At 34.1% G+C, this 25944-nt stretch overlaps 1 protein-coding gene across 1 annotated transcript in view; it reads left to right on the forward strand.

Annotated features, from left to right (window-relative positions):
* LOC149415015 (uncharacterized) overlaps positions 1-25944 on the forward strand; it is a 101841-nt gene that overhangs the window by 66900 nt on the left and 8997 nt on the right. Inside the window, exons 8-9 of the mRNA XM_089643054.1 lie at positions 23362-23490; positions 24524-24699. Coding sequence (XP_089499180.1) covers positions 23362-23490; positions 24524-24699 — 305 coding nt within the window. The remainder of the gene's footprint in view (positions 1-23361; positions 23491-24523; positions 24700-25944) is intronic.

Raw genomic sequence — 25944 nt, forward strand, 5'->3', positions numbered from 1 at the left:
CGCGGTTTTCACACAAAAATAACCAAATAGAAGATTTGTTTCCCATGCCAAATGGTACAAATTTTATAATTCAAGTACATTAACCTAATATAACCGTTTAAAATTATAAATAATTCACGGTTTGCGTAAAAACAATCATAATGACATTTAAACTACTTAAATAACCTTTCATAATTTATAATTATACAACAATATTATGTGATCTATCATGTTTTATCAGTATGATATTAAAAACTCTAATGTCACGGAGGACAAAAAACACGAGGAATCTTCATTGTCTCAGTTTAAAGACCTCTAAGCATTAAAAATGTTTAGCAACCCACAGTAAAATTTAAATCGCTGAATTATTTAGTATGCACTCAAATTTTGAATTAAAGTTCGAGGATGATGTCGTTAAATGTGCAGTGAACTTTTTACCGGAAGCCAGGTCATTGTTATTATTGCAATTATTTTTAGTCCGTCATGATTTTTTGTATCGTTTTTGCATATTTTTAAATTGTTTTTTAATGGTAAATGATTGGTTTTTTTACTGTTTGTTTTTGGGGTGTTATGCCGTGTTGCTCGGAAACGTCCGAAACGTCGAAACGTCGGCTAAAGAAGGAGTTAACGCAACACGGCATAACACCCCAAAAACAAACAATAAAAATGCTTTTGGCCGTGAGAATCTAAAAACTTACGTAAATGATTGGTGTTTAAGATGAAAAAAATTATATAGAACAAGACAAAAAATATAGAGAAACAAATATTGTCTTATTTGTGCTAATTTCGTCACTGAGAAACTTTTTAGTTCATCTTTTTTTTCAATAATTTTAATAGTGCACAAGAGTCTAAACGATCAGTGCGAATGTGATTATTTAATTGGGGTATGTTTTAAAACTTTAAGGGGTTGGTAAAGGGGAAGGTTGAGAATTCTATTCATATCTATTCACCAAACACGATTAAAAACATTTTTAACAACGTATCGAGTTTATTAAAAAAAAATAGGTGAAGCGGCACAAGAGCCCCGACTACTCCCAACCGTCTGGAACCAGTGAGACTATGGCATCCATAATTAGGGTATGGTGTGCGGCTCAAGGTAGTGGGAACAGGAAGATGGGGAAGTACCTGGATATTCAGATCTGGTCACCAAACACAACTTAAGCCATTTTAAGAAACGTATTGATTTGTATGGTGATATTTCACCAGGGCGATACTGAGAGTATCTACCACTCTGTAACGTTTCGCAAATATACAATTTTTATAAGTGATTATAAAATTTTCATCCTATACTTGCAGAAAAGTCAGTAGATGTCGCACATTGAAATAAAAAATGGATATATTTATCCAAGACTACTCCACTATCTCAATTGCATTTAGTTTAGAATCTTGCGACCATAAATAAAGATACAAAAATATGCGTTAAGAAAATGAGGATAAATTTGGTGAAGATAATGTTCTTATTCGAACTTGATACAGTTCAATATGACCGAAGGAAATAGGGTCAGATTAGAGCAGCTCCCCGGCAAGGCTGAGGTCCTGGGTTCAATTCCTTGATGCGACCAAATCTTTTTCTGATGTTTCCGTTTCAAATTTTCGTTTGAGAATCGCTAATATTATCTTAAATTAATCAATTATGAAATATTACAATTTGAGGTTTTACTCAAAACTTAAAAATAAAAATAAAAATAAAAATAAAAATATGTTTTCTTCCTAGACTTGTGTGAAAGACAATAGATGTCGTACAATCAAATAAAAATGGATATATTTGTCCAAGACACTATCTAGATTGCATTTAGTTCGGGAAGAATCTTGCTATCATACGTTGCGCCCTTCAGGTGATTTTCTCACGAAAATGGCGCTATACAAATAATTCAATCATTATTATTATAAATGTCAGATTTAAAAAAAAATAAAAAGTTTTTATTACTTCGTATTGTTACCAGCGAAGACCCGTGAAAAATCACGGGATAATAAAATAATTTCGACTTAGAAAATTGAAAAATCACAAAATCTGATTTTAGTTTTCAAAAGGTACTTTATCACTTTTCTGAATTCTCGACACATCAGTCCCAATTTTGAAAATGAAACTTAAATTCAAAACAAATCCGATTTAATGGGACCTGAGTTAAAATCACTTACAGACAGACCCACAACCGAAATTAGTACGTTTGATTATATTAAGGAAAATTGATATACAGGATGCTCGGGAATAAAGTACGCTAGCTCCGGGTGTGATTCTACATGGTAGTAAATGATATTCTACAAGTAAAAAAGATAACTCAACTTTTTTCCCAATTTTAGATTAAAAAATGTGCATTTTTTTAATGGGAAAATTAATATTGTAATTTAGAAAAAGTTATTTATCTTTTTTACTTCTACCATCGTGTGGAATTTAGCGCACTCTACCCCCGGACACCCTGTATATTATAGCGTATATCCCGTTATAACATCGCATAGATAGATGGTGGTTCGCCATTTTAATCCGTTAACAATGCCAATGTTAGAATAATAATCTCTGCAATAAAGCATCAGTTCAATACAAGGAATATAGCCGAAGGAAATGTTCATTCGAGCAGAGCCGGACTTCAAATAATATTTGCCTTTTAGTAAAAAATTTCAACACAATAGCGCACAAGGGCGCTAAACAATTCTATTTTTTGATTACATACATCTTTTTTAGACGACTTTAAACCAGAGATGTGATTTATTTCAAATAAATCCATTTCAAATGGAAATGCAAAATGCAAAATGGGTATTTTCCATTTTGCATTTTAAATGCTTTTCTAAAAACCATTTTGCATTTTAAATGCTTTTCTCAATGCATTTTCCATTTTAAATGCTTTTTTGCAACATTCTTCCTACTATCTCCACTCATCTTTTTTTCATAAGCCCCAAATATCAGTCGGTCCTCAACCTCGCTATGAGAGATAATTTACATTTGTCAAGTTGCTCCCTGGTAGGAGCCCTAGAGTGATACCATTACAAAAAATACTGATTCAAATACTGAACATGGGGCCATGGCGCTGTAATATTAAATGTTAGATAGCAGTTTCTATGTATTTAAGTTGGCAACATTTGTCCCGCGCAAATTTTTTGTGGTTCATAATCTGTAGTCGTGGCATTTTTTGATTTACCATCATGTAATATGTTTTGTTCTACATTGATGTCCATTATTAAATGAAAAAAACTGTTTAAAAATTCTATAATTATTTTAATTGTTTGACCTGACAAACCATTTTGCATTTTCAATGCATTTTGAAAATAGGTATTTTGCATTTTGCATTTGAAATGCTTTTCTAAAAACCATTTTGCATTTTGCATTTTCAAATGGAAAAGTTTTGACCCATTGCCATTTTGCATTTCAAATGGTTTTGGGTACCCATTTTGCACATCTCTGCTTTAAACACATTTCTCTGAAATCGGATGTAATCACTGTATTAATGTGCGAAATAAATTTCTATCCTTCCCGATCGGCATTTGGCAAGGTTGATAGAGTTTTCGACTCCAGTTCTACTCAATGTTTTAAAAGACATTTTAAAATAGACAGTATAAATTTTTTTTACGTTGTTTTTTACGGGTTTGATTTTTCAATGTGATTAATTTTTGGGTTTTTAATATTGTACTTCCTCCATCTTTAGCCAATGTTTCAGAATGCTTTGCAGTGTCCATTATCAGGGCAAGTGCAGGTTGTGATGAAGTGTTTATTTGAACACGTGTTCCAACATCGTGATAATATATGATCAAATTTTACGAAAAGTTTATCAGGAAACCTATTAATTCACTACTTAGCCTGCAATCTCGTTTTTAACCGGATTAACAATAATTTGAAGATATTTCTAATAAATTAGCAGTAATAATTTTTCTACGTTATCGCTTATCTGAATTCTTTACGCAATCGGTTCCAATTTATAATATGACACATAAATTCAGAGCAAATCCGAGAGGCCAAAAACATTAAAACATTAAGCTTAACAAACTGTTAAGCTTTCCAAAACGTTGGCTCAAGAATAACACAAAAAATTAAATAGATAATTTAAATATTGTTTTTACATTTTTTTATTGCCTTTTTCCTGGGTATATGTCGAGGTCTAATTCGTTCCTGCAACATATATACGCAAGTTGGGGTTACCTTGGGGCAATCAGAAGAGAACGTAATGACGTCTAATATAATATATGATTATTTTCACCGCTTCGTCATTCTTCTCCGCTTTTCTCCGGCGCCATTAAAGAGGTATTCCCCGTAATCAAAATGATTACGCCACTGCAAATCCAATCTTCTCTAATATAGTAATATAATACGCGGGCAGTGGCGCGCCAAGGAATGGGCAGAATGGCTTCATTGCCTTTCAGCAAAAACATTTATTTATTTATTGCTTCTAACAGAACATAAAACATATTTTTTATAGGACTAATAGCCTGTATCGAAGTTAATAATTTACACATTATATTGAAGCAATGTGAAGTTTTCACTACGTACATAAATACAAAATTTTACAAGGATGAGGAAAAAACATTTAATTTTACAAAAGATGCAAACACACTGTGACTTCACATTTGAAATAAAACGAAACGAAAATACTATCCCACTCTAGTAAACTGTCCCTTTCTTTCTTGATAATATGTGTATATATACAGGATGTATCGGCAAGTACCCGACAAACTTTAACCAGCTATTCCTCAGCACATTTGGAGTAAAAAAAGTTATGGGCGCTTTGCTGTCCAAAAAAAACAAAAAATAAATAAAAATCCACACTCCGTCACTGTCATTTGCATTGTTTCTCGTGTTCAACAGCTGTTATTAGCAAGTATGTCAAAAAGTGTCCTCGCTCTTTCGTACACACTAAATAATAATAGTTAAAAAAGAGACGAATGGTGCCTTGCCATTTCGTTGTGATTGTAAAAGCGCGCCAACGTAGGTACGTACGTACATTATTCAACGAAACTCGAACAAAATATTGCCAGATGGGTTTTCAAACTTTGACAACATTGGTGACATGTGGTGAAAATATGAATAGTAAATTTTTTATTTAAAAAAATGTTACCGGACAGCAAAGTGCCCATAACATTTTTTACTCCAAATGTGCTAAGGAATAGCTTGTTAAAGTTTGTCGGGTACGTGCCGATACACCCTGTATATATGTGTACCACTTGATAGCATTATTTTTATAACAGTACTGATGGTAGGGAGGTACCGAAACCTGTAGACAATAAAGTGACTTAAAACCGAGTATTTTCGATTAATCTATTTAAAAAAACATTTAATGCTGTCAGAACACGTTGGGCAAGCGCATGTAAGTACAGGACATATTGCCAACCCGGCCAAGCACAATGGCGGATTACGAGATGGCGTTAGTAGGTTCGCACGCTGGTGCAAGGCGTTGAGTAAAGATAATCCGGATGGAGAGGTCAAACGGTCTCCACTACGCACTTTGTGAGCAGACCATCCGACGCTAAGACATGGACACACCTCAACTCATGAACAAGTCACGTCAAACGTAGTAAGCCACTGGGGTGACCTATGGTAGAGGTGATGGTTATATTAATATACGTTTTATATTGGTATATTTACAGCGTCCCTGAAGTGATTTTTTATCATAATTCAGCGATATAAAAAAATTTCAATCATTATGATTAGTGTTATGAAAAACTACTACTGTAAATCTGATTTTGCCTTGGGGTCGGGTAATTAATATTTACTGCACTGCCTAAACATGTCTCTGCGAATTTTCTAATGGAACTGATTAAAAATTATACTAAGGGGAACACGGAGATCAATATTCAGACCACTTAAGTTGTAACTCTTAAGTAGTACCACATTAATTGTAACACTTAAGTTGTAACTCTTAAGTAGTAGCACTTAATTTGTAACACTTAAGTTGTAACGCTTAAGTTGTAACACTAAAGATCTAACATTAAAATTGTAACACTTAAGTTGTAACCCTTAATTCTTAACATTTAAGTTGTTACTCTTAAGTAGTAGCACTTAATTTTTAACACTTAAGTTGTAACTCTTAAGTAGTAGCACTTAATTTGTAACACTTAAGTTGTAACGCTTAAGTTGTAACACCAAAGATGTAACATTAAAATTGTAACACTTAAGTTGTAACCTTTAATTAGTAACATTTAAGTTGTTACTCTTAAGTAGTAGCACTTAATTTATAACGCATAAGTTGTAACACTTAAGATGTAACATTTAAATTGTATCTCTTAAGTAGTAGCACTTAATTTGTAACGCTTAAATTGTAACACTTAAGTTGTAACTCTAATGAAATGAGTAGGTTCAGCCACTTTATGTGACACAATGTTACCTGGAGCAAGGGGGATTATTGCATCCTTATTCAATGAATTTTCAGAAACATTGATAAATCTTGAACAATTAACTTACTCACCAAGATTTCTTAAATTTTTAATTTAAAATTGCTGCTGAACTCGGCCGAAACCGGTTAGTACGTAACTAATTTCGCAATCTCTGATCCGTACCCAAGGAACTTACCAATGTTCCTGTGAGGTTATGTTTTCAACTACGCAATTATTTAAAACTGTTCAAGAAACCACCACTACTTGTCCCCGCGGGGAAAGCAGATAATCAATCGCGCCACAAATCGTGTTTCATTGGCCGGTTCCGCAACCATACATCTCCAAGGTAAACACCCTTATTAGTCGCCGCAAACCTGGCTATTACCAACCTAGTCAATGTTAGGGTCTTTTCTATGTAGAAGGTTAGGAATTCTGGACTTGAATAGAACTTCATGGAAATCGCTAAAGGTGTGCACAAGAGTCCCAAGTGCTTCAACTATCAACTGTGTCTGTGGCATCTCCAATTAAAACAAAACATTAACTCCACCAGTCATCTTTGGAGGTGCTGTGCAGTTGGGTGTTTTTGAGGAAAGGAAGGAATGGACGAAACACAGAGGCCGTGAAATCTTTCTATAGCCAACCTGCTGAACAAAAGAACGCGTCGTAGAAACGACCCGTTCTCAAGAGATAAATTTCAAGTATAAATAAATATTGATCAATGACGCTAGATTCTCGAAGCATCTTCTGTTGAAATACTGGTAGAACGAGGCGATGTTTTGATGCCAATTGGCGTATGTTTGGCGTTTGAGTTTGAAAGTGGTCGGGGTGGGAAGGAGATTGCGAAGAGGAAGATTGGAAAGTACCTGGTTATTCAGATATAGTCACCAAACATGGCAAAAGCCATTTAAATCAACGTTTTAATTCTGAATGTTTGTCTCTCACCAGGGCGATACTGAGAGTATCTACCACTCTCAATTATTGGTAATCGGGTTATAAACAAGATTGCAGGCCTCTTCCTGATAAATTTTATTAAATTCCGAACAAATCAGAACACGTGTTCGTACTGTTGCACGCACAATGAAGAAATTGGGAAATATTAGGATTTTAATTAACACGTTTGCTGACATCTTGATAATACATGAGGAAACCTATCAATTCATTCGTTAAGGACCTGCAATCCCGTTTTTAACCGGATAACAAATAATTTGCAATATTACATAATTATTAGTAATTTTTCTCCGTGTGATTTGTTACTCACAAAATTTTACAATTAATTATAATACGAAATACTCATTTCATATTTTATACATAATTTTTCAACACATATAGTATCTGCTACACTTATTTTTATATTACTCATTTTTTTACTACTATTTTTTCTTATTATTTTTATTTTACTATTTTTTACTAAACTAAACTTGAGGTTTTTATATAAATTGTTAATTACCAGCCTCAGAACAGACTTTGTCTAGTGAGGAGGGTAATGAAAAAAAAAACATCTCTACAGAACCAACCTTAAATAAACGCCCGGGTTGCCGGCACTGAAACTGAAACTGAAAGGTTTCCAATAGTGGCGAAGCCATAATGAACATGGAGGGGGGTTTCGACCCTAGGGGAGGGGGAATCCAATCTACGAGTGTTATTCTTTTTTTGTTCACACCTCCTACCCCCCCCTGGAAGAGATCACAAAAAAGAAGACTTGTTAAATCAAATTAGTCGCACGGTAGTCGCAATTGAAATCTTCCCGTGACGAAAGTAACGGTTCTCAAATGGAAATACGTGATAACGAAAAAAATAACTCTTATTCAATTCGTTGTCATCCATTTTCATTAGTTGTACACTGCCTGACCGTTTGCTGTAAATAAAATTACTGCCAGTCATTTTCCGATACGGCCAGTTTCGGTATGTAGCAGTCACAGGCATTTCGCGAAATGGACGCAATTTGGAATTTGATCGTGACGGGGTCGATCACGATCGCTTTGGGCACGGTCCTGTAAACACATTATGCCTTCAACGTTACCACGGAACTGTTGAGATCATGAACTAAAGACGGACCTCACAAAATCAACTGAACGAGTCAACTCTAGAAGATCAATAAATAAATAATATCGATTTTTTTTTAAATCGTCACCACTTTTAAGTTGACAGAAACTACCAAAATAACTAACTAACTTTCGAACTCTTCTGTTGGTCTGTTTCTTGACATGGCCCTACTCAAGTATTTGATTCTGGTTCATCCGCTCTTGATGTATTGTTTTCGGATTTCCACATTTCTAAAACCACATATATCACACAATGTAAACATCTGATCTGATGTCGGACACTGCACCGCTTACCGAAACGTTGGCTAAATAAGGAGGAAGCGCAATAAGGCATAGTGACCCGAAAATCATCATCAAATCAAATCACGATAAAGCTAAAAAGTGAACACGATGATTGGTGGAGATTCCTTATTGCTCCCAACTCTTTGGAGACGGTGGGACTATGGATTCCCCAAATGGGTTATGCTGTGAGGCTGAACGGAATCTAAGGGGAAGGAGATTGGTAAGTGGAAGGTTGTGAAGTATCTAGTCACTTAATACGGCTAAACCATTTCAAGAAAGGTTTCGGTTCTGAATGATAATCTTTCACTAAAACATTTGAGGATTTGTACTGATTGTAATATTGGCTGTTACAATGAACTCGGATTTACTCTTGGAGGAATAATACGTAGAATTGCTTTGAATTTAAGTGTCTACTTCAAAATTTGACTGATTATGGGAATAATTCAGACCAGCGATATGGTACCTACTTATAATTTTATATTTTATCAGAAAATTATTTTAATTGTCATTTTCAAAATTGGAACTGATGTGTCAAGAATCCAGACTATCCCGTGATTTCACAAGTCTGCGCTAATATTTTATATTAGATAATATGTAGTTTTTTGTTGGCAGAATTATTTTCATTTTATTTGGCCTCTGGTAAAGGGCAAAAGTTATTTTTAAATAAAATGTTTACGTTATCAGTGTGCGAAAGAACAATTTTGCTGTCAGCAATAAGCAATAATATTGTTTTCCCTACAGTTTTCAAGCCAAAAAAAACACAATTTTTATAATACGATTCGGCATCCCGCAAGGTCCTACTGCAGTACCTTTGTTAAATCTAGCGGTTGAGTAGATTTTCCCTTCGTACCTTTGACAGTCTAACAAGAAGTAACAATGTACATAAGAATCTACTGCACTCGGTTACCTCAGGTTTGATGACCGGCGTGGACTAAAAATAAAGCAAACTACGTACCACCATATTACCATTTCAGGTAGCGTAAAGGAATTTACATCCGACGCGGCAGTTTGTGCTTATTCTGTTGTAGGGGGCATTACTTTAAGTAATGTCTTGAAATGAGGCGTTGCTCGTGGCTTTAATAATAGATGTTTTAATTTATATAATTTAAGGTATAAGATCGTTTCAAACGTGTGTTAGTTAATAGTTCGATAAGCTTGGTAATGGATGTATGTAAGTTAGAGAGGTCAGTATTTAGACTTTTGTTAGTTATACAGGCTCAGTAATTAGACACCTGTAAGTTATACAGGCTTAGTAATTAGAAGTTGTATGTTAGTTAGAGAGGCTCAGTATTAAGACGTGTGTGTTAAACAATAATACTACATCGCTAATTAGATACTGATTAATTACTGACAATCCCAGGCATTTGTTAATTAGATAAACTCAGACTTGTTAGTTAGACAAAGTCAGTAATTAGACACTTATTAGTTAGGTAAAATTAGCTACTAGATTTTGTATGTTAGTAAGAAAGGCTCAATTTTAAGACATGATACAATACACAACCTCACCGATACTAATTATTTTTCAGTTATGTATTTGGCGTGTGTTAGTTAGATAAGCTAATTAAAAAAGCATTTTTTAGTTAGACAAGCGTAGTGATCAGACGTTTGTGGTTGAACAAGCTTAGTGATTAGACCAGGAGTTTGGAACCTTTTCGCCCTCGGGGGTCATTTTGATGTTTGTAGTGCCGATGTAAGATTTTGCTGGCGGGGTGTTAGAATCGGAATTCTCGATATTTTTTTTTTTTTATATCACACCTGACAAGAATTCATCGAAAAAAAGGCATAACCTAAGGTTGCACTTGGAACGCGAGAATGGTTTCCCTTGAGTTGTGTATGGTTTGTACTTGAGATGGGTCCGAAAATCGAGTTTTCAGTTGCGTTCAAAACACAAGACTGGTTTAATCTTTAAAGTAATTCTACATAAGAGTCCATGAGCTTAAATAATCGCAATACGCGAAACAAGCAAATGGTTTTCCTCGGAATTTTGCAGCATATGGTGTGAAACTAAAATTTAACATGCAAAGGGTTTCTGGAAATTTAACACATCATTCGGAAAATAAAAATGATCTTAAGATTGAATCTTCGTGCGAGTTGAAGCTTTGATTAAAACAACACCCAGCACTTGAAATTGATTTTGCAGCACCCAGTCTGCATCTTGGATTTGTAAATCAACGACTAAAATTTTATCGCAACATTCTGAACACAAAACTGGTTTTTCCTTAAGAGTGAATCATTGTGCCAGTTCCCGACTTTAATTAAAAATACACCTAGAACTCGAAAATGGTTTCCTTCGATTTTTGCAGCACGTAGTCTGCAACTAGAATTTTAAAACTGCACTTCAAACACAATAATGGTTTCCCTCTCTATCCGTCTGGACATGAATCGTCAACTGTAATTTTATCTGTAAGAGAGTCCTCAGTTTAATTAGCACTACCCTCAAAAATTTTATCAAAAAATTGCTTTCTTATTAGTATAATAATTAGAAATTATAAAGGGATGATGGATCGCCTATTTATTTGTGTCTAAACTGCTTTCTAGTTGCATATGTAAGTATCTGTCAGTCACGTTGTATCTTTCCCTAGTTTTTGTAATAATGCCTTGAAATGTATCGGAAAAAGAAAGTGTTCTGAATTTATTTTTTTTTACTTTTTTTGCTGCACCGAAAGTGATCGCGGGCCGCAGGTTCTCGACCCCTGGATTAGACACTGGCTATTTAGATAAGCTCGTTAATTAGGCGTTTGTTAGTTAGGCAAGTTTAGTGATTAGACACTTGATTAGTCAGATAAGATCAGTGTGTTAGATGCTTGTTAGCTAAATGAGCTAAGTAATCAGACTTTAGTTTTACTCTCAGATCGTGCGCTTGTTTGATAAACATGATAAGCGAAATATATTAATTTGTTGGATAAAACTAACTGATATAAAATTAGGCTATGTTATTAAAACAATCTTTTCAAATTATTCGTATTATACAAAAAAGTATTTTAGCATTTAACTATTATATAATAACAGGTTAAACGCAGCTGCTTGAACACGTGTTCTGATGTATTATGAAGGTACTAAAAGTTTATTAGAAAATAGCCTATTATCACATTTTTAACAGGATTTTATTAAATCAACAATATTAGGAAATAGCCTGCTATTTTAACAGGAATTTAATAAATCAGCAACATTAGGAAATAGCCTGCTATCACCTTGTATGAACAGGATTTTAATAAATCAGCAATATTAGGGGAAATAGACTGCTATTTTAACAGGATTTTAATAAATCAGCAACATTAGGAAATAGCCTGCTATCACCTGATATGAACAGATTTTAATAAATCAGTTAATAATTGAAAAAAAGAAAACTCATTAGCTATTTAAAGACACTGGCAACTTAAACTTGTATCGAAAATTTTCTCATTTAAGGGAACTGTCCAAAATCGAATCAGCCAAATGCTATAAATCTTATGTAGAAGTTACTGAGTCAAAATTACTGCAAAACCCTAAACAATTTTGGCAATTTGTTGCGCAAAAGCGTACTGATAATGATCTTCCTTCTAGTATGCACTATAATGAAACTCATGCTACTAACGGTCTTGACATCGCCAACCTTTTTGCTAAACACTTCTCCTCTGTATATTCTGGTGCCTCATGCAACATCCCTCCACTCAACTATGACTACAACATTGACTTGAATGATTGCCAAATCTCACTTGTAGAGGTTTACCAATCTTTAAGTAAACTCTCTAACAAAAAAAGTACCGGACCTGATGGCATTCCAGAAATCTTGCTAAAAGAATGTAAATATTCATTATCTAACCCAATTTGTATGTTGTACAACTTATCACTCTCATCTGGAACATTTGCTGATTCATGGAAAATTTCATATATTCGACCCATTTTTAAGTCCGGGAACAAGTCAAACATTGAAAATTATAGACCAATATCAATTATATCTTGTATTCCAAAAATATTTGAGTCGATAATTACAAAGAAAATCACTCCTATATTCAAAAATGTTCTGATTGATGAACAGCATGGATTTAGATCGGCGAAATCTACAACAACTAATTTATTGTCCTTTACAAATACCATTGTTAAAGCCTTGGAAGACAACACTCAGGTTGACGTACTCTATACTGATTTCTCCAAAGCCTTTGATAAAGTAAATCACTCGATTCTCATGGCCAAACTTTATGCTATAGGCATTAGAAACCCGTTGTTATCATTCTTTCGCTCTTACTTGAGCGATAGAAAACAAAGGGTTAAAATAAACAACTTTGAATCCTTTAACATTGACGTAACGTCCGGCGTTCCCCAAGGAGCTCATTTGGCCCCGCTTCTCTTCAACCTTTTTATTAACGATATCACCAAAGTTTTTTCTCATACACGCTTCTGGCTTTTTGCGGATGATAATAAGATTCTTCAGACAATTAAATCCTACCTTGACTGCTTACATTTTCAACGTGATATTGACTCGTTTAATAATTGGTGCAAAATAAACTGCATGGAACTTAATGTTGATAAATGTAAAATTTTGTCCTTTTATAGAACCAAAAAACCTATTCAGTTTGATTATAAATTAAACAATGTTTGTTTATCTACTGTAACATCTATCAAGGATCTTGGGGTCACTCTAGACTGCAAACTTTCTTTCCGTGAGCACATTAATAACATTGTTAACAAATCACTTAAACTACTTGGCTTCGTTCATAGAATAACCTCTGACTTTAAACATATAAGTACCCTTAAAACTCTTTACTGCTCGTTAGTTCGCCCTCACCTTGAATACGCTAGTGTTATTTGGTCTCCTTTCTATGCTGTCCACATCTGTCACATAGAATCCGTACAACATCGCTTCCTACGAGGAATCGCTTGGAGGTTGGGTCTTGAAAGAGGAGAGTACTCATATGATGAAGTTGAACAAACTTTAAACATTTCTTCTTTGGAGAAACGTAGAAGGGACACTGATCTGATTTGCATATTCAAGATTATCAATGGTATTACAGACTCACCTGCTTTGTTGCAACTTATCCAATTCAACATCCCTTCCCGTAGACTCCGAAATAATGAATTGCTGTTCGTCAATCAACATTCTACCAATTATGGATACCATTCTCCTTTGTCTAGAATGTCGAGACTTGTCAACTCACTGTCAAGTCAAAGCATTGAATTTTGTGGTATATGCCTAAATGACTTTCGACAGTCAATACGCAATGTCTAATTTCTAATGCCCTTTGAACCATCTTCATGCTTTGACTTATTATTATCTCCCATTCTTACTTTTATATTATTATTGTCATTGTTATTGTCTTCGCTCCTCATTTATATATGCTCTCCTTTCACTGTCATCTCTGTTTATAAAACTTATTCGTGTAATTAATGTGTTGTTAATGGACTATTTGTCCGTAAATAAATAAATAAATAAATAAATAAATAAATAAATATTAGGAAATAGCCTGCTATTTTAACAGGATTTTAATAAATCAGAAATATTAGAAAATAGACTGCTATTTTAACAGTATTTTAATAAATCAGCAATATTAGGAAATAGCCTGTTGTAACCTGCTATTAACAGGATTTTAATAAATCAGCTATATTAGAAAATAGCCTGGAATTTTAACAGGATTTTAATAAATCATCAATTCTTATTTTTCTCCTTGTAAGATTAAAAGTAAGCACTCAAATTCACATGCGATTTCCAAATCAAATATATAATTTTTAACCAACTAAATAATAAAGATAATTTGAGAAACAAATAATAAATGATTAAGGATATTGTTTACATATTCTATACATCAATCACCAAATATAAACAAGTCTTGATAGAATTTATATCTGAAAGTAGAACGACAAATTTAATTAATCAAACTGCCCTGGTATTTGTAGCTCTGCTTCGACTTATAAATTTTTATTCGTAATCTATTATTTTTGCGATGTTATGATCGCTTAACATTATGTTAAAAATAAATAAACTTGTAAAAGCCCAGCTGGGCCTGAAATTCAAATTAAATAAATACTAAGTACACAAGCCTTAAAACAATTTATCAATAATTCTTTAAAACGTATAATTTTAACCACCAAATGATGTGGTGGCAGTATTGACTCAACAAAATATACAAGTTTTTATGGCAAGCTTCGTAAAGTGAATAAAAACAGCACTTAAATATTTCGAAGGAACCAGAATTACTTAAAAATAATTGCGTTTTACAATTCGTTTCGAGTTAAATTATGTAGGATGTCAGCAATTTTTTGTCTAAAAAGTAGTTGATGGGAAAAGTTGTTCCTCCCAATTTTACGTCAACCTGTCGTGTTTTGATGAACTTTTATAAAAAAGCTATGTTTTTTGTTTGAGCTTAAAGCGCAGATCGTGCATTTTTTTTTTAAATAATTTAGCAAGTCAGATTCATCATGATATTTGCTTACAGGGGTAGGCAGACAAGATACAATGAGATTAAATATCTTATTTTCTCATCGGGTATTCTAACTCGCTCACACATTATTTTCAATCTTTTTCTAATGTATTCAGTACATTTTCGTCATTTTTATTTCATAGAAATTCAAATGAATTTTAATTCAGCCTTTCAGGAAAAGGGGAGCAAACCAAAATGTGACCGTTTCCCTTCTGTGATTTCTCAACAAATTAATCTGATACTATTCAACAGTCAACGTCCTCGAATTTACTAATCCTTTTTACGATTGTGTGCAAATTGTTGACTGCGTAAAAAACTTTAGTGCAAATCCCAAAAGTTCGAACTTGTTTCCAAATTTAAATATTTTGTTACACTATTCAGTTAGACACTTTTACAAATGTGTTATAATTTACCTACCTCTCTAAATTTTAGCATCGCTATGCCAGACGGTTCGTTTGAAAAAGGAACCATCAGATACTTAGAGGAAAAGTGCCACAATGAACTGCGTTGCAAACCTTTGCCTTATTATAGCGAACTTTACTTTTCTGCACAGTGTCTAGTTATTTCAATGCGCGCTCTTTGGTAGCCATAGTTTATTCAAAGCATTCTCGAACCCAAAATATGGTCACGTAGTTTGCCTAGAACTCATCAAAAGTCATGGTGTTTGAAAGAGAGAGTACGAAAAGAGTGTGCAATATAGTTGTGAATGAGGAATACTTGGAGCAGGTGGATGAGTTTGTGTATTTGGGAAGTATTTTACGAGAGATGGGAAGGCTGACAGAGATATTTAAAGAAGGGTAAATGCAGGTAACTCCATTAATGGAGAACTGAACGCAGTTGGCGTTAGCAAAACATTGTCCAAAGAAGCGAAGTTAGCAGTCTACAATGGAGTGCTGTTACCTACCCTGATGTTTGACAGTGAGACATGGAACTGGCGGAGGAAGGATGAAAGTAGACTGAATGATGTAAAATAAGATGATCCCATATGTGTGGTAAAACCATATATGATCGCGTGAGAAATGTGAAGATCCGCAAAGAATACAAGGACAAATACAATGGACGCTTAGATGGTTTGGACATGTAGATCGAATGAAAGAAGAAAAGAGTGTTAGGAGGATATATGACAAAAATGTGAATGGTAGCAGAAATCGGGGACGCCCGAGGAAAACATGGAAATAGCAAGTGAATCAGATACCCGAGTCGGGCCATGTCAAGAGTCAGAATAATAGAAGAGTATGCATGAGACGATGTGTGAATGTGAATGAGGCAAGAAGTGTGTGGTGTGACCGAGTTGTTTGGCGGTCCGTCCTCACTGCCTAACCATGTGGTGAAACGGCGTGATGGTTAGTTAGTTAGTTAGTTAGTCGCCGAAATGATACCCAGATCGGGGCCAGTCTATTAATTTTATTATCTATGATACGGTTCCAGTTCATTACTTCGAGATTGGTTTTAGAACAAACCACCTTTTTTTCTTTTTTTTATAAAAAAAGACAAACGTTCCCTGTTTACGAGTAACTTATATATTTTTTCATTAGTTTATATTTAAGTTTTGTTTATACATGATTATGGCTTAAGCGGTAATTACAGTAAGTTAAATATTGTATAAGAATAATTCTCACAATCCTCCTCACGAGGGTTTTCTAGGCGATTAAGGCGATGTAATGCGAAGTAATACAACATTATACAATATTATGTATTTTTGGTTTGAAAATTCGTTCGCTTAAAAATGTTGTAGATTCTCTAATTAATTACTACAAGTATAACACATCTTGGCCTTTGCTGTATTGAAAAATTAATTTGACTTATTAAATTAATTTTAACTCTTTTTATAGACCTAGAAAAAAATAAAGTATCAAGCCTAAAAAAATCTTTGAAGAGTTAAACCTCCTACTTATGAACCACTTTTCGGATATGGTTTCATTGTATAATGTAGAAAATTAACTGTTCTAGATTAAAGTTTGTGGCTGAACTTTACAAAATCAAATAAAACATGCTTTTTTGCAATGTTATTTATTGCGTAAAATAAAAACAACCAATGAATCTTTTGCCCGGTTCCGTATGTTAGACGCCAATGTGGATCGCCAAATGTTACTTGTGCAACGATGGAGGACTTATCTAGCGCAGGAATAAAATCCACGACACATGGGTGGGAATCTTTGACAACTTTGCCATTTAGTATTATGATGTAAGCCAGTGATAATTGTGTAGCAGAATTTTAGTGAAAAAAGCAGGATGTCACCATCTTTAAAATCGGATTATAATTGCTTATAAAATTCACACAAAACGGTTTAGGTGCCTACAAAATTAGTAATTACTATGTACAGATGTTACAAAAATTAATATTTCAATAATTTCGTTTCCATTGACAATTTTGCGTATTTATTTTACTTCAATTAAAATGTAATCAAGCCAAAATGATTGTCTTTAGAAAATAATTGATTACGAATTCAGTAAATTATTTTTCAGATTCGTCTTGAATTGTCATTGTGTCGAGTTACAGACAGACAGTCACAACTTAAATTATTATAGTTTAATGAAGAGTTAAAAAGATCGTCGAATTAATTCAAATGGTTATAGACTAGTTCCCAAAAACGTTCAAACAAATTACACAAGCACGGTTTCGTAAATATTACTCTCAGATCAAAAGAAGAAAGAGAGTTGCTATATTAAAAAAAAAATCTAGTTTCGGAGGCGGGCAACACCTCCGTCGTAGGTCACCCCAAGTGGTTCGCTACGTTTGGTGACTTAGCAGGTGTGCCCGGGTTAATCGGGTGAGGTGCGTTCAGGTCTTGGTGGAGCTGCCGGATCGAGAGAAGCCGGTTCTGAAAGATCTTTTGACCCCTCCAACTGCTCTCTCTCGACCCGTAGTCTTGTATCGCTGGATTCATACCCCTGGGTACACTGTCCCCTAGATTGCTACCCACCCTTCATATCACTCCCCCGCCACACAGCATCCCTAAAGATGATATAGGTCCTGAGAGAAATATTTTCCTCAGAGCCTCCTTCGTGGATAAATTAAACAAAAATAAATCAATGCGTAATTTTAATTAATTAAAAAAAAAAAGAAAACAAAATTATTTATTTTTAAGTAATAACTATATAAGTAGATATTTCAATTTATTTTGTAGCATTTGGAAAATTTATTAAAAAAAATTGTTGCATAAAAACCATGCAAGATTTTGATAATTCAGAATTTATTTATTAGGAAAATAACGATTTTGAAAATGTCAGAAAAAAATCCATTAACCAAACTTGAACTTCGAACTGACATGAATATATCAAATCAATCTATATTTTTATGCGATCGTGATTTTAATCAATTATCCTTTTTTTAACTAAATGTATTCAAGGAAACGTGTGTGTGAAGAGTGATGATTCACTTTCGGTACATTGAACTGTATATATATATATATATACAGCCTTCTTATTTCGGAAACTTCGTTTGGCAGAGATGCGGTGTTCAAAAAGAAAAAGAAGATGGTTTGAAAGAGTGATATGTAACTACGAATTTTAGAGGGAAAGCTCTTACATTTAAAAAAAACTATAATAACTAAACGAAAGGTATGAAAATATTTAATAAAACACGTCTCGTTTAAAATAGGGCGAAAATCTCTTGACGAACGCTTAAGTTGCATTTAAAGGTACGCTGTGAATTTTTTTCATACCTATAGCACCTTAAATAACAGAACAAAATGTGTTTTTAATAATTTTCCGAGCAAACCTTGCGATTTTTTTCTATCATGGAAATGTCATTATATATTATATGGTAAAAGTATACATATTTGGGGATCAGGTGACGGAGATACAATGAAAGATGCATGTTGAAGGTCACAGTGTTTTTATTGAGTCAGGAGGCAGCATAGAAGACTGTTAGGAATTTCCTGGAGAGACCATATTACAAATGAGCAGAGATGTGCAAAATGGGTACCCAAAACCATTTGAAATGCAAAATGGAAATGGGTCAAAACTTTTCCATTTGAAAATGCAAAATGCAAAATGGTTTTTAGAAAAGCATTTCAAATGCAAAATGCAAAATACTTATTTTCAAAATGCATTGAAAATGCAAAATGGTTTCTCAGTTCAAACAATTTAAATAATTATAGAATTTTTAAATAAATTTGTCATTTAATAATGGACATCAATGTAGAACAAACATATTACATGATGGTAAATCCAAAAACACCACGACTACAGATTATGAAACCACAAAAAATTTGCGCGGGACTAATGTTGCCAACGTAAAAACATAGAAACTGCTATCTAACATTTAATATTACAGCGTCATGGCCCCGTGTTCAGTATTTTTTGTAATGGTATCACTCAATTGCCAGGGCTCCTACCAGGGAGCAACTTGACAAATGTAAATTATCTCTCATAGCGAGGTCGAGGACCGACTGATATTTGGGACTTATGAAAAAAAGATGAGTGGAGATAGTAGGAAGAATGTTGCAAAAAAGCATTTAAAATGCAAAATGGTTTTTAGAAAAGCATTTAAAATGCAAAATGGAAAATACCCATTTTGCATTTGCATTTGAAATGGATTTATTTGAAATAAAGCACATCTCTGCAAATGAGGAGGTTCTCCAAAGAATCGAAGGAGGAAGGCACCTGCTCAGGACCTTGTCCGAAAGGCGTGCAAGATGGATCGGCCATGTTATACGACAAGAAGGCCTCTTGCATGTCATAATGGAGGGTATGACCGAGGGGACCAACTGTAGGTAGTACGAGAGTACCTGGAGGACCTGCTGGTGGACGTGCGCTGCTCATCATATGCAGAAGTCAAAAGAGCCGCACAAGACAGGGAAGAACGGAAGAGGAGATTAGATGAAATTGCTGCAAACCAATCCCAGGATTGAAACCAGAGAGAGAGAGATGCAGCATGGGAGATGACTTCGGGACCGATGATGATGACACCGGATGCAGGAGGTGAAGTGGTCTAGGCGGTAGTTGGCGATGCACAGTGGGCTGATAATCCTCTTTCATAGACATAGAGGCTATTTTTTTTTGCTAGAAATGGATTCTGCTGATCATTACTATGCTATAAAATTTCGTACGAAGCAATTGCGTGTACAAATGAAGGAGTCATCATTTTTTTAAGAAAAAATTGTATGGCACTGACATTAAAAATGAGGCTATCTCTAGAATCATACGTTTGGCCATTATATCCTCACACACAGATATACTACTATTTATTTGTATTTTTTTCACATACTTCGTATTGTGGCGCAATTTGCGATTTTTTTTTTTGAATCCTCAAAGTTGAAAAAAAAAACTTTCTTGTGTTGATGATTCATTTTAATGCTTAAATGCTTTACATATGAGTATGCTTTATGTCTCTATGGACTCGTGGATGTGTCAGGAATTGGTGAAGACCATGGGTCTTCCGGGTGCTCCAGTGCTGAACGAATATAGATATTAACTTTAAAAACAACATATATTTTTTTAAAATCTTAATATCTTAAAGTGTTCAAGAGAAATGTGTTATAAAGCGGTAGAAGTTCGGAATGAGTGGACTTTTTTATTTTATCTAAAATGACGCAAAATAATCCCCACTCTACTATTTTTTTTTTATATATTAACTCCACACAGAAGGCCCTGAAGAAAATAATTTCCCTCAGGGCCTATGTCATCTTTGGGGATGCTGTGTGGAGGGTCTTTTTTGTGGAGAGGAAGGAGTGAACATGGGTCTTGAAGAGTCCCATATTGTAGGAGGGAGGAAACACAGAGGCCAGCAGTTCGTTCTACAGCCGAGCTGTTGAACTTAAGAACGAATCGTAGAAGCGACCCGTTCTCATGTGACAAATGTCAACCGTGTACAAATGTTGGGCGCGCGTTTGGCGTGTATCCCGACTACGCACCGGTGCCGAAGGGATCAATGACGCTAGTTCCTCAGAGCATCTTCCATTGTAATACCGATAGAACAAGGACAGCATACCTACCTGACGCCTGTGCTCTAAAGATTGCAGTCCGTTTGTTAAGATTGGGGAATCTATCAAACGGACCGCCCGTTTTTGCACAGAGTCAAGGGTTTTTCTCAGGTATTTAGGAGCTCCGGACCAGAGATGGCTGCCAAATTCGACAGTAGGGCGCACTTGCGATTTGTACAGGATCAGCAGTTGTGTACTATTAAAGTATCTGTAAATAATACTGGGACAAAAGCATTCTCAATTGGGGTGTTTTCTGTAGTTGTAGGAAGTGGTGGGTAAGAAAAATCTGGATAAGGAAGTTTAAAAATTACCTGGCTATTCACTAATTCTGGTCACTAAAGATTACTACAGCCAATCAAAGTTCTTTTAGAAATTTTAATTTATTGTTCTTTAAAGTATTACCCCTTTTAACTACAATTAAGCAGTTTGTCAACAGGATGTACATGTTCAATTACAATATAAATATGTATACAAAATATTATTACCAATTATAAATATACATAATATTCTTATAAGATATTCAAATTATTATTATTGGCACACAATCTAAAATAACACTAAATCTACATGTTAATAAATAACAGCTATTGATTGATAGTGATGATTATATAAAGTATTTCTACTTATGAGCCATGTTTTCAGCATATATCTGAATCTATTTGGGAATTTACAATTTGTTATGTTGCTTGGCAACATGCATTACGAGAACGTTCTATTCTAGGGTTCGCTGTCCGTATTTATTGCTATATTTTGTAACAAGCATGCCTTCATTCTTTGTGAACCTAGTGTTGTGTTCATGTTCCAATTTCTTTTTATATTCAGAGTCAGATATATGCTGAATCAATATTTTGTCTCTTATCTTGTCTGTACAGGCAAGATTTTAAAGTTTCGAAGGAACAATGAAATGTTACTCTTCTGCGATAAAATATTTTTTGAAACTAGTAACTTAACCATAAAATTTTGTACTTATTTTAGGTAATTTGAAATTTATTTTGCAAGAAAGTGGTTATTCCATATCGTAGAGTTGATTCTGCGAGTGATGGGTACAAGATTTTTACAATATTCACAGGAACGAAACACTTCAGTTTATATCCGCTACTCACAATTGCTCTCAGTCTTTTACAAATATTGTTTATTTGAATGTCCAATTTCAAATGGCAACCAAGAATCACTCCCAAATAAACGTATTCATTTACCACTAGCAGTTGAAAACCCGCTTCAGAGAGAAGCTGAGTACATATTATTAAAACACGGAACAGGAAGGAGTTAATGAATAAAATCATGTTCAATGTAGGCATAATAAGAATGACAGTTGTTTGAATAAATGAAATTGTATTATAATTTGTTATGGATTATTTCAAATGAAACACTATTATTCACTACATGTCTACAACTGATATTAACTGTTACTGTATCTAATAGAATCTGATCTCATAGGAGACTTGCAGTGCTTAAATATTTTTTGCAACCGTCTTTAAAGATAATCAGTATCGTATAGTTTGTCACAACAATTTGAATTTGACCAATCAGAGGGCCGAAACCGTCCGGACGATAGCGTAATAATACTATCAGATTTCAATTTTATCGCATTTGCCGGGCTGTAGAATGTTTTGATGAATACATGTAAAGTTGTCAAATATTATTTCAGGTGTACTTGTTACTGAAGCATGTGGAGATATGATGAGTATTTATGATGAGGCCTGCGTCATGTCACCATTTTACTATTTACGAAAAGTCTAGTTGCATCGGATAATAACTATCAGATATGACAAGAGCCGTTTCGTTAGCATCATTCGGAATGGTGTTCTTCAGCGGAGCGATACAGAATATCTATCACTCGATTCACCGAATATTGGAAATCTTGTGTGTACCTAGTGGCATTCAAAAATATATGTAGAGGTTGAGGTTAACATGCCGATGAATTACACGAAAAGAGTTTCAATACCTAAGAGTGCATTTTTGTCGATTTTAGATTTAATGTGCTGACGAATTATTATTTTTTTTATTTTTTTTATATATTCAGTTATTGACATCCTTTTTAAGGGCTTTTACATGGGAATAGTAACAATTAAACAGTTTTGTTTTTTTTTTTGCTGTGATAAATATTGAAGATATCTACTGACTGGTACATTAGTATTTTGTGCAATGAGGAATACATATGGCAGTTAGTCCCAGAATTTCTACGCTGTAATAAATCTTGACTTCTAGTATTACGTAGTGTAATCCGAAAGCTTAACAGTGCAAGCAAATCTGGACTATCAAACGAATCATTTAAAAATTTATATGAAAATACCAAAATAAGAGTCTTGTAGTTCAACAAATTTGTATATCAACAATAAATTGTATTAATAGTTGTGGAGTTTACGGTCAGCATTTTGACGAATTACAATGCATATATATTTTACCATACTAATTATTGTTCCATTATCTTTATTTCAGAAGCCCCACTGAGCGGAGCCCCCTCAGAGAACACTTTGCCTATCACCATCGAGACTGAGCAAGACCCAACGCTCAACAACTTGACCAGGACTGATGCCAATTGTGACAAAACTGGAACATGCTATGATGGTAAGCACTTTTGTTTAACCACTTTTTGTTGTTTAGATCATCAAGGTTTACTGAAAACTAAATTACAAATATAGATTTAAAGATGTAGTGAGATAAAGAGAGGTGATTTACAATGGAAACATATTCAGCCGTGGATCATTCAAAAAGGTTTTCGATCATTGGTAATATTTAACTCTTCTTTACACTTTTTCTAATTTATAAAATTTCTAGTTTATCTAAACGTATTTCATCACAAGTGTCACAGTGAAAAATCTCTATACCATTATTAAAATCAAATGTATGATTTGTAGTTTCCAATACATGATCAACAAACTATGATAAATTATTACTGTTTAAAAATCTTACATGCTACATTATCCTATTTCAAAGTTCCTCTACGCTTAACCCATGTAAAAAAATCATTGTAATCATTGTAAGTTATATTGGTTCCTATTTTCTTTTGTCATGGAACCGTAAAATATCCTGAAAGGTGAAGAAATGGTTCGGTTAGGTTAGTTTAGGTTAGGATAGGTTTATTATTTGTTTTTTTGTTATTTTTCATTAATTTTCTTCATTTTTCTGTTTTGTCACTGTATTGTTGTGTCATGGAACTGAGTAACACATGATTGTCCTTCATGCCAGTGTCCGTGTTAAAATAATAGGTTTCCTAGTATAGGTTAGATTTGTTGTGTTTTTAGTTTTTCTTCACCTTTCTTCAATGTTCTGTTCCCGAAAACCCTTCTGGATCTCTCGCTCCAAAAGTTAGGTGTTAATTTATGTGGTAACGTTACGAATTACGTTGGAAATGCTTATCTTGTACACGACCCCACTGCGAGAGAGCCTGACTTGTCACTTCCTCTTCCTCCATCAATAGGATAAGGTCCTCCCAAAGCCGCTGTGCCCACATGATGCACATGTAGACCACCGATCGTGTGGTCAACGAATGGACTAGACTTGCTCGCTCCTAGATGTCCCTCGTTGCCCCCTACCATAAGAAAGAAGATAAACGTTCTGTTTTGTGACTGTTCTATTTTATGATTGTCTTTCATTTCAGTTTCCGTGAACTGCAAGGACACGAGGATCGCCATACAGGTGCGCACCAACAAACCTTTCAACGGCCGCATCTACGCGCTGGGCAGGTCCGAAACTTGCAACATCGATGTCATCAACAGTGACCTCTTCAGGCTGGACCTGACGATGGGCGGACAAGACTGCAACACGCAATCTGTGGTAAGTTCATCACCATTGTTGAAGGTCAATTTGCTGGCAAATGAACTTCAGTTCGAAGGTCAATCTGCTGATATAAATGATCTCCGGTTTTAAAGTCATTTTTGTGACTAATTTGAGTTTGAAGGTCAATTTGCTGACAAGTGGACTTCAGTGTGGAGGTTATTTTGCTGACCAGTGAAATTCAGTTTGAGGGTCATATTGCTGACACCTTTATCATTTTAGTTACTTTTGAAAATCTATTTCACCTTAATATTAATAATTTGGGAGAATTTTTAACTAATTTTGTTCTCTGTTGTTACACAAGAAAAGAAACAGAGATCTTCTTCACAAATTTCTTGTATATCAGCTGCTTGTTACAGGTTATTGTTATAATAACCTTTATAACTTTATAAATTTTATATGACTAAAATTTTTAATAACAAATAACTATTAATTCAATACAATCTATTTAGTATTCGAACTATCAACCTCCAGGTTCTTAGATGAGTTCGTTAACTTCTTTCCGAAATTCTGTCAATTATTTCAGATTCACATCAAAACAAATTCATGTCAAACCATAGCTAATATTCTTTTAAGGTTCCTCTACAATTATCAAAGGTTAGAAGCCATCCGAATCCAATAAGCAATAAAAAATCCTCGATATTCAATACTCAGTTATTTCGATTCATAAACATACACAAAAACCGACAAAAGCAAATCATGACAACATTTTCACTATTTTCAGTGAGAAAAACAAACAAGCGCACGATTTCAATATTGAAGAAAACATCGACCCAATAAAAAAACAACACAAAGATCAATGCTTTGCGTTTAAATATATAAAAGACAATGTTTACATTTCTGAACAGATAAAACGCGAAATGGTATGGGACTAAACAAATTGATATAGCCAAATAATCCACAACAATAAATGTTGCCTTATAACTTAAAACATTCCAACGTGAACTCAAAAAGCTGTTATTGAGACAAAAAAGTCTAAGGAACTTCTGATTTTTATTAAAACGAGGACAGAAAGGGACTCGTGCGCTTTATTGGAGCAAAAAAAATATTTAATGAACAGGTGGCATTATGTTGAAGTGCTCATATTTGATTTCAAAATAAGTTTAACAGTAATTGAGTTTTTAAAATATATTACCTACAAATTCAACAATAACTTTGAGTGTACATTTGAAAATTTGCAGCAAAGACGAGTATTAGCTGACTCAATATTTATACACAGAATTTTAAACAATGAAGACTGTACCG

The sequence above is a fragment of the Hesperophylax consimilis genome, chromosome 19 (assembly GCF_061612785.1).
Source record: "Hesperophylax consimilis isolate HC1 chromosome 19, BYU_Hcon_1.0, whole genome shotgun sequence".
Classification (NCBI taxonomy): Eukaryota; Metazoa; Arthropoda; class Insecta; order Trichoptera; family Limnephilidae; genus Hesperophylax; species Hesperophylax consimilis.